Source organism: Sinocyclocheilus grahami, unplaced genomic scaffold (assembly GCF_001515645.1).
Source record: "Sinocyclocheilus grahami isolate Dianchi unplaced genomic scaffold, SAMN03320097.WGS_v1.1 scaffold94.1, whole genome shotgun sequence".
Classification (NCBI taxonomy): domain Eukaryota; kingdom Metazoa; phylum Chordata; class Actinopteri; order Cypriniformes; family Cyprinidae; genus Sinocyclocheilus; species Sinocyclocheilus grahami.
The window spans coordinates 487,080-500,295 of NW_015505273.1; the positions used below are offsets into that span (position 1 = coordinate 487,080).

Genomic DNA, 13,216 nt, shown 5'->3' on the forward strand with positions numbered 1-13,216 from the left:
TTGCATAACGCTCTCATACAGAAATCTTACCGCATCCGGATTCATCAGTCCGCTGAAGATGAGGAGGATGATGATGGTCAAGAGAGAATGACAGGTGAGTAAACTCACTATGAGTCACACTGAGCTTTATATTTTGATATTAATTAAAAAAACACAAAAAGTACAGTGAACGTATGATAGCCGATATAGTTCTGAAATTAGGCTAATTTACAAGGTAGCCTACTTCCAATGGACCGTTCAATAGTATTTCTTTTTACGTTTTTGTACAGTTGTACTTCTTTGACATCCATAGCTTAAGAAAATATGGTGTCCAAAAACTTTATTTAGGATTTGCACTATGGAAGTACCAGGGTATTCTTAGAAGAACCTTAAATACTACTATTTCAGTACCATGGTAGGCTATATATTAAACTCAAGTTCAAGTACCCCTGCTTTTTATGTAGTGCATTAAAACTACATCAAATGCAAAGGGCCACAAATGACCATTTGCATCATTTTATTTAAAACTATATTTGCAGATTTACTGATTTAGAAATACAGTTTATTATCTAAGTCTTGCTTGTCCTATTTTAAACAACACTGAGCAAGAATATATATATATATATAATTTGTTTTGTTTTTTTACATTTGAGTAAAAATCTGGATCAAAAAATTGGATTAAAAGTCTGTTTTGCTATATTGACGCAAAAAATGCATTCATACTCAGAGTATTGAACAAACTCAAAATGCTTAAACTAAAACCCTTCTTGAGCAAATATAGTTCACAAAATTCTTTAGAAAGAAGTATTATTTTTCATATTTATATTAACTATATTGTATCAATATTTTTTAAATAGATATCACTATTTTCCCACCATGATTCTGAAAAAAACAACAGAGACCGAAACAAAATAACATGTAATTTACTAACGTTTCTAGTATCTTTATTTGAAGCATTGTCACTTTAAAATAGGTGACTTATTCTATTTTGATCGCTTCTGTAGACAGCAGTGTTTATATCCGAACTATAAACTTTTATTCCAGTACTTCTGTGATTATTTGGTTTGGTATATAGCACTACTGCCCAGGGGATAGAGGCCTACGTGGCCTATCCATTAGGCCACTACGTGGCCTAATGGATAGAGAGTCAGACTTGTAACCCGAAGGTCGCAGGTTTGAGTCTCAGGTCCAGGAGAGATTGTAGGTGGAGGGAGTGAATATCCAGCACTCTCTCCACCGTCAATACCACAACTGAGGTGAGACCCTTGAGCAAGGCACCGAACCCCCAACTGCTCCCCAGGCGTCGCAGCATTGGCTGCCCAATGCTCCGGGTGTGTGTTCACGGTGTGTGTGTGCACTTGGATGGGTTAAATGCAGAGCACAAATTCTAAGTATGGGACACCATACTTGGCCACACGTCACTTTTTTCACTTTAAAAGAACCCCAAGGGTTATCCACAGTGCTTTACATAAAAGCCAACAACCAAAACACCATCACACACATATATTGACCAATCTAGCAATCACAAATAATCTCCTATATAATTTAACTCCAAAGTGAGCTTTCAGCAGTTTCTTAAACATTGACAGAGATTTAGCAGATCTGATTTGAATATTTGTAACACAGAAATAACGATACAAAAGACTTTGTAAAGATGTTTCATATAAATGCTCTCTCTGGTCAGTGGCAGTGCGAACGTAGATTTGAATGGCTTTAATAGACATATAGTTGAATCATTTATGAACAAGATTGTATGGGAGATTAAATCTGTTTGCGATCTGGCTATTTATTTAAATATCCAACAATATACGACAGTAAACATACGACGTGACAATATGTGACCCTGGACCACAAAACCAGTCTTAAAGGGTTAGTTCACGTTCCTTTTTTACCCCTAATAGGTAGGCCTACAAATTATTACCTTAAGGGTACGAATTACTACTCTAAGGTACTAATATGTACCTATTAGGGGTACAAAAATAAAAAAAGGTACAAAGATGTCCTTTTAAGAGTACTGGTACGGTGTCAAGCTGTTGTACCCCAAAAGGTAAAATTTTGGTCCTTTTTTTCTGCGTGGCCTGGATGAGTGTGAGATTTCCCAGCCTGAAATTACATCCCAGTCCGGCCCTGCTTCCAAAGTAGTTTTGTGTAAAGAATTACCATAGTAAGTTTAAAAAAAATAAAAATGCTGATACCTTTTTGTGCTTTTAGTGTAGGCTATGACTAGTTGGAAAACTTGTTTGAGTTGTTCCGTGAGTTATTCCAGTGAAGAGCAGCTTTAGTGTATTTGTCCAGTACAATTATTTTTACAACAGCGTAACAAGACCAATTTAGTTACTTCCAGAAAATTGTTTTAATAGTCACATTAATAATTAACAATGCCTTTCTTTATGCTGAACAATGGCCCATGTTTTGTTTTTCAGTTGTATATTTACAGCCGTCATTTGAATAGGCTATTGTTAGTGTGCAACTGTTTTCATTTCACTCTCTGAATATTCTTTTGAATGTGTTTTGCATATAAACTATGGGTGGGACTACTGGAAACAACAGATGATGTTGTTGTAAAATAACGATATTTGGGTAGTTGAAAAAAATAACATGAACATGAAACGTATCCTCCTGGGACCCAGGTATAGATTTTGTCCAGGATATTATATTTTATATATATATATATATATATATCTTTAAATATGACTAATATTGACAGAATGATCAAATGTAGTACTCATAGGGAAATATGATAATGTTTTGTAATTATCATTTAATTCTCGCTAATTTTCAAATTGTTTGTCGTAAATAAACATCTCAGAAAAATTTCAAGGGGTTTCAAATTGGAATATGACTTTTTGTTACGAAACGAGGCATACTTTTCATACATGTCTTCTGTTGAGGACACCAGGACAAACATCATGTTAAGAAAATTATAGATCAATATTCCTATGAAATATGAGATATTCTTATGAAAATGTTGCTAAGTTATTACTCCGATTATAACAATTCTTTTTTCATTATGGTTTGCCCCAAGAGCCAAGAACACATTAATATGCAAATTAGATGCAGTGTATAGATACATTGTATAGAATGGGGGGACCCAGGGATAGATTTTGTCCAGGATATTATATTTTATATATATATATATCTTTAAATATGACTAATATTGACAGAATGATCAAATGTAGTACTCATAGGGAAATATGATAATGTTTTGTAATTATCATTTAATTCTCGCTAATTTTCAAATTGTTTGTCATAAATAAACATCTCAGAAAAATGTCAAGGGGTTTCAAATTGGAATATGACTTTTTGTTACGAAACGAGGCATACTTTTCATACATGTCTTCTGTTGAGGACACCAGGACAAACATCATGTTAAGAAAATTATAGATCAATATTCCTATGAAATATGAGATATTCTTATGAAAATGTTGCTAAGTTATTACTCCGATTATAACAATTCTTTTTTCATTATGGTTTGCCCCAAGAGCCAAGAACACATTAATATGCAAATTAGATGCAGTGTATAGATACATTGTATAGAATGGGAATACCACATATTCCATAAAGTACAGTAGTATATCAAATCATTCTGTTATATCTTTCATAACATAGTTGAGAATCATCTTTGAACAAAGTTTGGCTAAAAATAGCCTGAAACCTAAAAACTGATTGGTGAATTAAAAATTAAATAATTGGTTTTGCCTATACATGCCTTTTCATGGCTATTTTTTTTTTTTTTTAATAACTTAGTCCTGGTGTCCTCTACAAAGGACATAGAATAAACTATGAATAAAATATATATTTTTTCAAAAATGTTTTTTCTCCGTTTGTTTCTTATGCTCCAACCAAAGTTATGACATAAAAAAAAAAAAAAAATTCACAAAACTTTTTTACCTGGTTCTCAGGAGGATGTATAAACACATAAATAAAAAGTATTATATTTCTTTTTTCTTTAAATGATAATAATCATAATAATACTTTTAATCCCCTTGCAGTTCACTTATACAGCAAATGGATTTTAATATTCAAATAATAAATTATTAAATAGAAAATTAATATAAACTCTATTAAATATAAAACTGCATAAAAATGATGCAAGATCAGATTTTTGTTTTGTTTTAAATAGTTCTAGATGAAGTAAAGCATATTATATTTATGCTACCCTGCTGTCTGTGTATTAAGCCTCTATGGCAATGTACATTGTTAACCTGAAAACCAAGGGGAGTTTTTAAACCCGTTTAAAATAAAACCCGTCTTTTTCCTGGTTCAGTACGCTATTGTTGAGCAATGGCTTGACTGTAGTAGTAATCACTTTCTAATGTCATTGCTTTATCAGCATGTTCAGTCTTTTATGGTGTGGCCACACCAGACTCACATCCATTCAGAGCAAAAATGCAAGCACATGCAAAGGGTTTTTATTAAAATTTACTACATACAACCGTTCAAGTTGGGTGACCTGCACATTTGCATAGCCGAAAGGCATGGCATCTTATCTTGTAGCTGGTAATCGTTCCAGAATATGCAGTAATTTTGCATGCTTAAAGCGTGTTGTGACTGTGCTTTTTCTGACTGCAACACAATTGTTTAATTACTAATTGTTAATTTTTTTGCCTCCAGCTCCTGTGTTCACACATCGGTAACTCCATCTTGGCTCAACGTCATCCAAGAACCTAACATGAATCAGACTTGTGAGGAAAGTGAAGATTTCAAATATTTGGCATACAAAGTCACGTACAGTGTCGTATTCCCTATTGGATTTATCAGCAACTCTGTGGCTTTGTTTGTGTTCCTGTGCCGCACTCCAGAGAAGTCGGCCAACACTGTATTTATGACTAACTTGGCTATCTCAGATGTTGGCTTCTCCTTGACGTTGCCCTTCCGTCTGGTCTACTATTTTAGGGGCGGTCAATGGGATTTTCCAGATTGGTTTTGCCGCTGGTGTGTATTTTCCTTTTATGTCAACCTGTATACAAGTGTATTGTTTCTTACAGGCCTTAGCATATTACGGTACATTGCCGTAGTTCAACCCTTTCGCAACAAGTCTCTGGTTACGATGCGGAGAGCCAGTCTATCATGCTTTGCGATCTGGATTTTTGTGGCCTGCTTGTCAACGCCTTTCCTCATGACAGGTACTTCAATGCGCCATGAAAAGACACGCTGCTTTGAACCAGGGAACAACAAGTCATGGAAACGCATATTTATCTTGAACTATGTGGGGGTTTTGTTTGGATTTGTCATTCCGTTCTTCATAATTCTCATCTGCTACGGCTGCATAATCTGCAAACTCATCAAAGGAGAATATAGTCAAACGATGAACACCCGCCGACGCGCTGTGTATATGATCGCCATTGTCCTGAGCACATTCCTGCTGTGTTTCCTACCATATCACGTCGCTCGCACGGTCCATCTTCATGCCAAGGTTTTAGAGAAGAACTGCCAGGTCATTGAGTTCCTCCTAAAAGTTCTGGTCATCTCGTTGTGCATGGCGGCGTCCAACAGTTGCTTCAATCCCTTGTTGTACTACTTCGCAGGAGAGACTTTCCGCAAGGCCATCATCCGTAGAGCGCCACATCAAAGGACTTTTAGTTCATTCAAACAGAGTGGTCGTCAACGCCAAAGCAGCTTGCAGAAGTCAAGGCGCCAAAGCTTCACTTCCGTACACCAAGACTGTCTGCCCTGCTCTATGAACAGCTCCTGCCAGGTCATAAACAAAAAGAAACCTGAGGGCTGCAAGCCTGAAAACCAATGCAAGTTGTCTGACTCTGAAGAAAATGAAGTAGTAAAAGATAGATCTGAGTGTATAGAATAGGTGTCTTTAATGTTGTCTTGAAGAAGTGAATTTAAAGCATCTCGGTTGTTTTTCTACTTCCTTTTTTTAGGTTCTCAACGAAAAGACTGAAATGTGAAAGATGCTGTGCATTAGATAAAGTGTGGGTGAATCTCACACAACCTTTAGAAATGGGTCATATTTTGATTCTTGCATTTGGCAAATGCTTTTATTCCAAGAGCACTGTATCCTGGACTTATTCTTGCAAGATTCATCCGGGTACATGCTTAAAAATTATGGGGTTTTACAGCATTGCCAAAAAAAGAACTACGGAGGCCAGCACATGACATGCAGTAAAAAAAAAAAAAAAAAGTAAGTTGTGTGCACGTTCCCTCATTTTAAGTAAATTGTGTGCATGAAATAATAATCCGTTCTACTTCTTGTCCACATTCTGTTAAACTAGTTGCTGCTGTTATGTTATGGACAGAGACACTTAAATTGGATTTTATTTTGAGTTGGGAATGAGTTATAGAGACATTCTCAAAAGCTTTGCTGCATTGCATGGAATTATTTTAAGCGAGAGGCATCTACATCAGTTTATGAAAATGCGGACAGGAAGTAGAACAAATTATGATGTGCACAATTTACTTAAAACAATGGAACAAATTGGTAAATCTTCTGCACGATTTTACTTTCCCCCCCCTGCATGTCATTTGCGGGGCTCCATAAAAAAACAGTATGTGCAAAATGTGCAAATAAAAACAGGTGCTAAGACCCTAATTAAACCAAAGTTTGTATTATGAAACAGTCTTATAAGACGTTTTTCTGTTCCATTGCACTATTTTTTCATTGTTTTTCTATGTAAGCATGCACTAGATGTACACAAAACGTGGCACTCAAGTAAAGGAAGTTAGAGGGGTTATGAACTGCCTGTTTTTGTACTGTTCTCTGAGGTCCACTTATAATGACATCAAAAAAAACATCATCATTTAGAAGTAATAGAAATAACTTTCTGTCCTGTTTTGACCCCCCTCATCGGAACGCTCTGTTTGAATAGTGTGGCGGATTGTAGACTCGGAAGTAAACACCCCACTGACTATTACACTACATGCGTGAATCTGTGGGCGGGGCTAAACAGGCAGTGTCGTAGAAGTAGGTGTTGATTTTCTTCTGCGGAGGCGGGGTTTAGCCACACTATTATGTCATAAAGTGACATTCCCACAACTTGTCATTTTGGCAGATCGGCTTCAATATAACCTATTTTTAGACTAACCAGAAAGTTTTGAGCTCTGAAACTTAAAGGATGCTTTTATAGTTCACGTTCATGACCTCTTTGAACTTTTTTAAAAAGCATCTCTAGACCATGTGTTTTTTTTTCGTTTCACTGTACTGCGTCTCGCGTTTTTAAAAAAAAAGCACCAACCCTCAAACAACACTGAAGCCGGAGTTTGTCCGTTTTTAAGCAGCGCTAATAACAATAACCTTGTTCATCTCTCACTAAACACAATCTGTCCACTAGCGCTAACTAGTGACAGTAGCCTTACATACCCATTTTTCCTGTTCTTGCTTCATTTTAACATACTGTTTTCAATAAAATTAACCCCTTCTTCATCATATATTTGAATTAATACTTAAAAATGAGGATTAAGAGCAAGAGTTCAAACAAATATCAATATGAGACGGATAAAACATATTTGCACATAAACATTTCGAAATCAGCGCTCTCCCATCACACCTGCGCTTTCTGAAAAACCACGCCCACTCTGCTAAAACATATAAAACGTATAATCACAGTAAAACATGGTAATGGAAGAAATAAAAAACTGTTTAAGAGTGTATATCCAGTTTTATCACAAACCAGCAAAGATTGTTTGAGAAGATACTCTTCATTGTTACTATAGGGCATTATTGTAAGACAGAAATCATTGTTCCCTACAGGAAATAAAAGTCAGAAATGGTATCAGTATCTGAATCAGATTCCCTAGACAGCAATGAGGTTGAATGGGAAACAAATGGAGAGGTTTAAGATTTCCTGCCTCTCAGATAGAAATCTCACATCATGCTTCTTTAGAGTTTCAGAAGAAATCTCAAAAAAGCCTTAAAATTGGTTCAGATTTAAAAATCTGCAATCAAAGGTCAGAAATCTCAATATGAGCTCAAGCATTTCTCAACATATTCTTCCAAAACTAAAATATCTGATATTGTCTCTTATTGATTTGTGTCTTATTTTTACTGAATGACAACAGTTGACTCGTTTATGTCTTTTTATGTACTCCCCTAAGCTAGCAATTTTTGAACACTTTGATGTAAGTTGCAGTTTTAGTCAAAATTCCAGGCAAGCAGAAGGTTTCCAAAGCAGCTTGTTCTGCTGATTGCACCACTGAAACATTTATCTGCATTTATCAGAAATTATTCATTGTGTTTATTATATCAATGGAATATATAAGTTCTGAAAATGAGAATTCCAAAACTTCAAAGACTTCAAAGACACATTCTATCCCAAAAAACAACAAAGTGACATTCCCACAACTTGTCATTTTGGCAGATCGGCTTCAATATAACCTATTTTTAGACTAACCAGAAAGTTTTGAGCTCTGAAACTTAAAGGATGCTTTTATAGTTCACGTTCATGACCTCTTTGAACTTTTTTAAAAAGCATCTCTAGACCATGTGTTTTTTTTTCGTTTCACTGTACTGCGTCTCGCGTTTTAAAAAAAAAAGCACCAACCCTCAAACAACACTGAAGCCGGAGTTTGTCCGTTTTTAAGCAGCGCTAATAACAATAACCTTGTTCATCTCTCACTAAACACAATCCGTCCACTAGCGCTAACTAGTGACAGTAGCCTTACATACCCATTTTTCCTGTTCTTGCTTCATTTTAACATACTGTTTTCAATAAAATTAACCCCTTCTTCATCATATATTTGAATTAATACTTAAAAATGAGGATTAAGAGCAAGAGTTCAAACAAATATCAATATGAGACGGATAAAACATATTTGCACATAAACATTTCGAAATCAGCGCTCTCCCATCACACCTGCGCTTTCTGAAAAACCACGCCCACTCTGCTAAAACATATAAAACGTATAATCACAGTAAAACATGGTAATGGAAGAAATAAAAAACTGTTTAAGAGTGTATATCCAGTTTTATCACAAACCAGCAAAGATTGTTTGAGAAGATACTCTTCATTGTTACTATAGGGCATTATTGTAAGACAGAAATCATTGTTCCCTACAGGAAATAAAAGTCAGAAATGGTATCAGTATCTGAATCAGATTCCCTAGACAGCAATGAGGTTGAATGGGAAACAAATGGAGAGGTTTAAGATTTCCTGCCTCTCAGATAGAAATCTCACATCATGCTTCTTTAGAGTTTCAGAAGAAATCTCAAAAAAGCCTTAAAATTGGTTCAGATTTAAAAATCTGCAATCAAAGGTCAGAAATCTCAATATGAGCTCAAGCATTTCTCAACATATTCTTCCAAAACTAAAATATCTGATATTGTCTCTTATTGATTTGTGTCTTATTTTTACTGAATGACAACAGTTGACTCGTTTATGTCTTTTTATGTACTCCCCTAAGCTAGCAATTTTTGAACACTTTGATGTAAGTTGCAGTTTTAGTCAAAATTCCAGGCAAGCAGAAGGTTTCCAAAGCAGCTTGTTCTGCTGATTGCACCACTGAAACATTTATCTGCATTTATCAGAAATTATTCATTGTGTTTATTATATCAATGGAATATATAAGTTCTGAAAATGAGAATTCCAAAACTTCAAAGACTTCAAAGACACATTCTATCCCAAAAAACAACAACAACAGCTACATGAAAGACCATTATCTATTACACCATTGAGAGGAAATTCGGTGGAACTTGACTGCAATTTCGGTTAATATGATTGAAGATGGGAAGATTGTGTAACTATGTGATTTCAGGATTTTCACTGACTGCTTCTAAATACCATAAGGTTAATCAGTCTTTAACCTGCATTATTTCTTAGAGGCAAATTGACAGAAATTACATCACTGGTAATTTGCAAACAACATTTATCTGAGCTTTCTCATTGCGTAAGGGCCAGTATTATCAATGCCACCTCAATGCATTCATGAAGGCATCCTACAGGATAGTTTTACCGTCATATTTCATTAAATACATGATGGTATTTACTTTCCCTTTTATTGTTAAACTGCTTGTAAATCTGGTTGTAAAGCACTACATGCAAGAAGGATGTTTATGAAGTCCGTTTCAGTAAAATGAAAGAGCAAAATGATGGGACTCAAGTACTGTTTGAACCAGACAAGTGAGCTTAGCAGCATGAAAAAACTAGTGTACTACTTACTGCAGTATATACTGTGTCCTACGTGCTACTTTTTAAAAGCTGCACTCTGTTATTTAGCATCTGTGAGTCACTAACTTATAATATGTGACAACCATATAACACAACCGTTTGAAACCTTTATTGTTGAGTAATGCATTCTGCATCCCAATTTGCTTTCAAATAATGTGGGCTATTCTAGTACATGCAAATGGGAAGTAATTAGCTGGTATTTGATTTCTAACAACATAATCACGAGTGTGACTGTGTCTCAGAAACTCATTTGTTTCTAGTCACTGCTAAACTGAGGCATTTTCCATATGGTTTGGCCTACATACTTCTCCTAAGAAACAGGAATAGATCTGTCAGCTTGGCCTAAAATCATTTCCTTTGGAGAAAAGGAGGAAAAACAACACACCAGAAAGAGAAAACAGATATGTGGCTGAGTTATTGAAGCACATGTTCTCATCTAAACATTCCCGACCACCTAAGAATGTTGCACTGAAAACCATTTATTAAAACCCTTTAATAAAAGCGGTAAAATATGCATGCGGTACACTGGATATCTTGCCTAGAGACACATGAGGGTCATAATGACTACATATTCATGCAGTAATTAGCTGCAATTAGATCATATGTCTTAGCCATTCCGATGATTGGTTTCAAAAACAGCTGAACCTCTGGACCATTTCTGCATGCTGCATATGAACCGAGTTGCTGCCACATGATTGGCTGGTTTAGGTTTTATAATTTTTGTCTGCTTTTTCTCAAGATAACTGCTGACTATTGCATATACAAGTGGCAACAATGAGCCATTTGTATAAATTCACAAAGAATGCATTGTAGATACATGTTCAAAGACACATTCACATGCTAAATTTGCAATTGTTTTCAAATTCATAAGCCCATTCTGAACTAATCGATTCATTTCAGAGCAATACCAGCCCACTTAAAGGGACAGAAAAGGTACAAAAAATATTTTATTTTTTAAATAATATCAGGGTTTTATGACCATTCAATGAAAGTTAATGGGGTTTGGACCCAACATTATCTTCAGAGTATCTCCTTTTGTGTTCCACAGAAGAACAAATAATTTTTTCCTTTAAAGGAATTGTTCACCCTAAAAAAGAAAATGTGTGGAAAATGTACTCGCCCTCAGGCCATCCAAGATTTTGAGTTTTTTCTTCATCAGAACAGATCTGGAGAAATGTAGCATCACATCACTTGCTCAGCAATGGATCCTCTGCAGTGAATGGGTGCCGTCAGAATGAGAGTCCAAACAGCTGAGAAAAACATCACAATAATCCACAAGTAATCTACACTCCAGTCCATCAATTAACATCTCGTGAGGCGAAAGCTGCGTGTTTGTAATAAACAAATCCATCAAGACTATTTTAATGTCAAACTAAAATATGAGTCCATACATAATAATGCTTCCTCCAGTGAAAAAGTCCATCTCCTGTTGTCTTCTCACATCAAAATCCACCAACACATTTTTGGCATGTAAACAGTGTTTGATCGGTGCATATTTTTCTCCTGATTCAGACGAGTTGACTTTTTCACTGGAGAAAGCAATATTATGAATAGAGGACTCATATTTTAGACAATTGTCAGCAAATTGTCCCTTTTCGGTGAATTAGCCCTTTACAACAAAGGCCCAGATCACAATCAACATCAAACTCTGATTACAAGGATTAATAATAGTACAAGAAGTAGATCAGTCAGTAATCCATCTCCATTTCCAGTTCAAGTCAAAGACCTGCTGAGATGATCAGCCTTCTCGACAGCTGGTTTATTTAGAAATGTTACTCTTAAGAACAGTAATGACCACTTACAGACTCCAGTTATTTTACAGCATGAAGTATGAAGACCTCTAAGTAGGCTATACCAAAAAAGGAGACTCACGCATATCAGCCAAATAAGTCGTAATTCAGTCAAGTGCACTACAGAAGATCCTCTGGTTGGACACAATAGTGATGTTTTCATTGGAACGACCTTTGTTTATACAGCCATGTTAATAGTTTGTGTTTGCTTAATTTTCTTTGGCTTTTGGGTAAATAGTACACACTTTGTTTGCTGTTGTTGAGTTCCCACAGTGTTCGACCAATTTTATATGACCTTTGAGGTCCTTTGTTACCAGACCTTTAAAATTGTATACAAAGTAACTGTAGCGAAAGTGCAAATATTTAAGTTTTTTTTTTTTTTTTTTTTTTGAAAAGGACATTGCTAGGAGTTTCCCAGGCTTGGAAATCACAAATCACTGATTAAAAGTTATTCATAGCAGATTAATACGACTCAATGAGGAACTGACTACCTGAATTCATTTCTAGCAAAGGTAAGCATGCATTAGACTGGAAACATCCCCAAATATCAAATGATGATGGCATCATTTACTCCAGGAAGTCTGAGGAACGAGGAACTGCTAATTCAGTCAGAACGGACCTTAAAAAAAAGCTATTTTATTACACTTAACTTTCTGCTGTGGCAAACTCTCTAGCAAAACATCAGCACATCAGAGACATCTCAAACTTGTTTTATTACATCTTAAATAACAGTACATTTTAATATAGTATCTATGTTGCATCCAGCTTTCTGTGGTACACCGACAGACTGAAATTAAATACAAAAGGTGAGATAGGGAGTGCTGAGATCTACAGTTATTAATGAAGAGAGAAAATAAGGGGAATCCATTTTAATTGAACTGCAATTAATCTTTACTGGTGGCAGCACACACAAATACATCACAATTATTGTACATTATCGCAGAGAAAGGAAAAAAACAATAATAATAAAAAAAAGTCACAACTATTAAAGAAAGTGCATCTGTTTACAGTGGAAAAAGACTCTGTCATGTCAGATGCCATTTCAAAACGTTTAAAGAAAAGCCAAAAGTTTCTCGCGATTCTCCGATCGAACGTTTTGAGTTAGAAAACTCGCACAAAGGTTTTTCGAGCGTCTCGAACGGGACTTTTCGCAACTGTCGTTTAATTCGGGACAATTTCAGGAAGCATGGCCATGACTTACAGGTCGTCTGCAGGAAATACATGTCGTATCTCCCTCGCGATTTCTCATATTGGTGCATAGCTTCGCCGGTAAAAGTAAAGGATGTATGCACAGCATGTGTAAAACATCTGGAATCAATGGTCAAAAATTCT

The 13,216-nt window shown here is 35.6% G+C and overlaps 1 protein-coding gene across 1 annotated transcript; it reads left to right on the top strand.

Moving 5' to 3' along the window:
- Positions 1-74: 74 nt before the first annotated feature.
- Positions 75-5,882, top strand: LOC107587619 (cysteinyl leukotriene receptor 1-like; the record flags this gene model as incomplete). The annotated part of the gene is made up of 3 exons (XM_016275467.1): positions 75-94; positions 4,594-5,755; positions 5,856-5,882. Coding segments are annotated over 3 exons (1,209 nt in total), but the record flags the coding sequence as incomplete, so codon positions are not given.
- Positions 5,883-13,216: the final 7,334 nt, after the last annotated feature.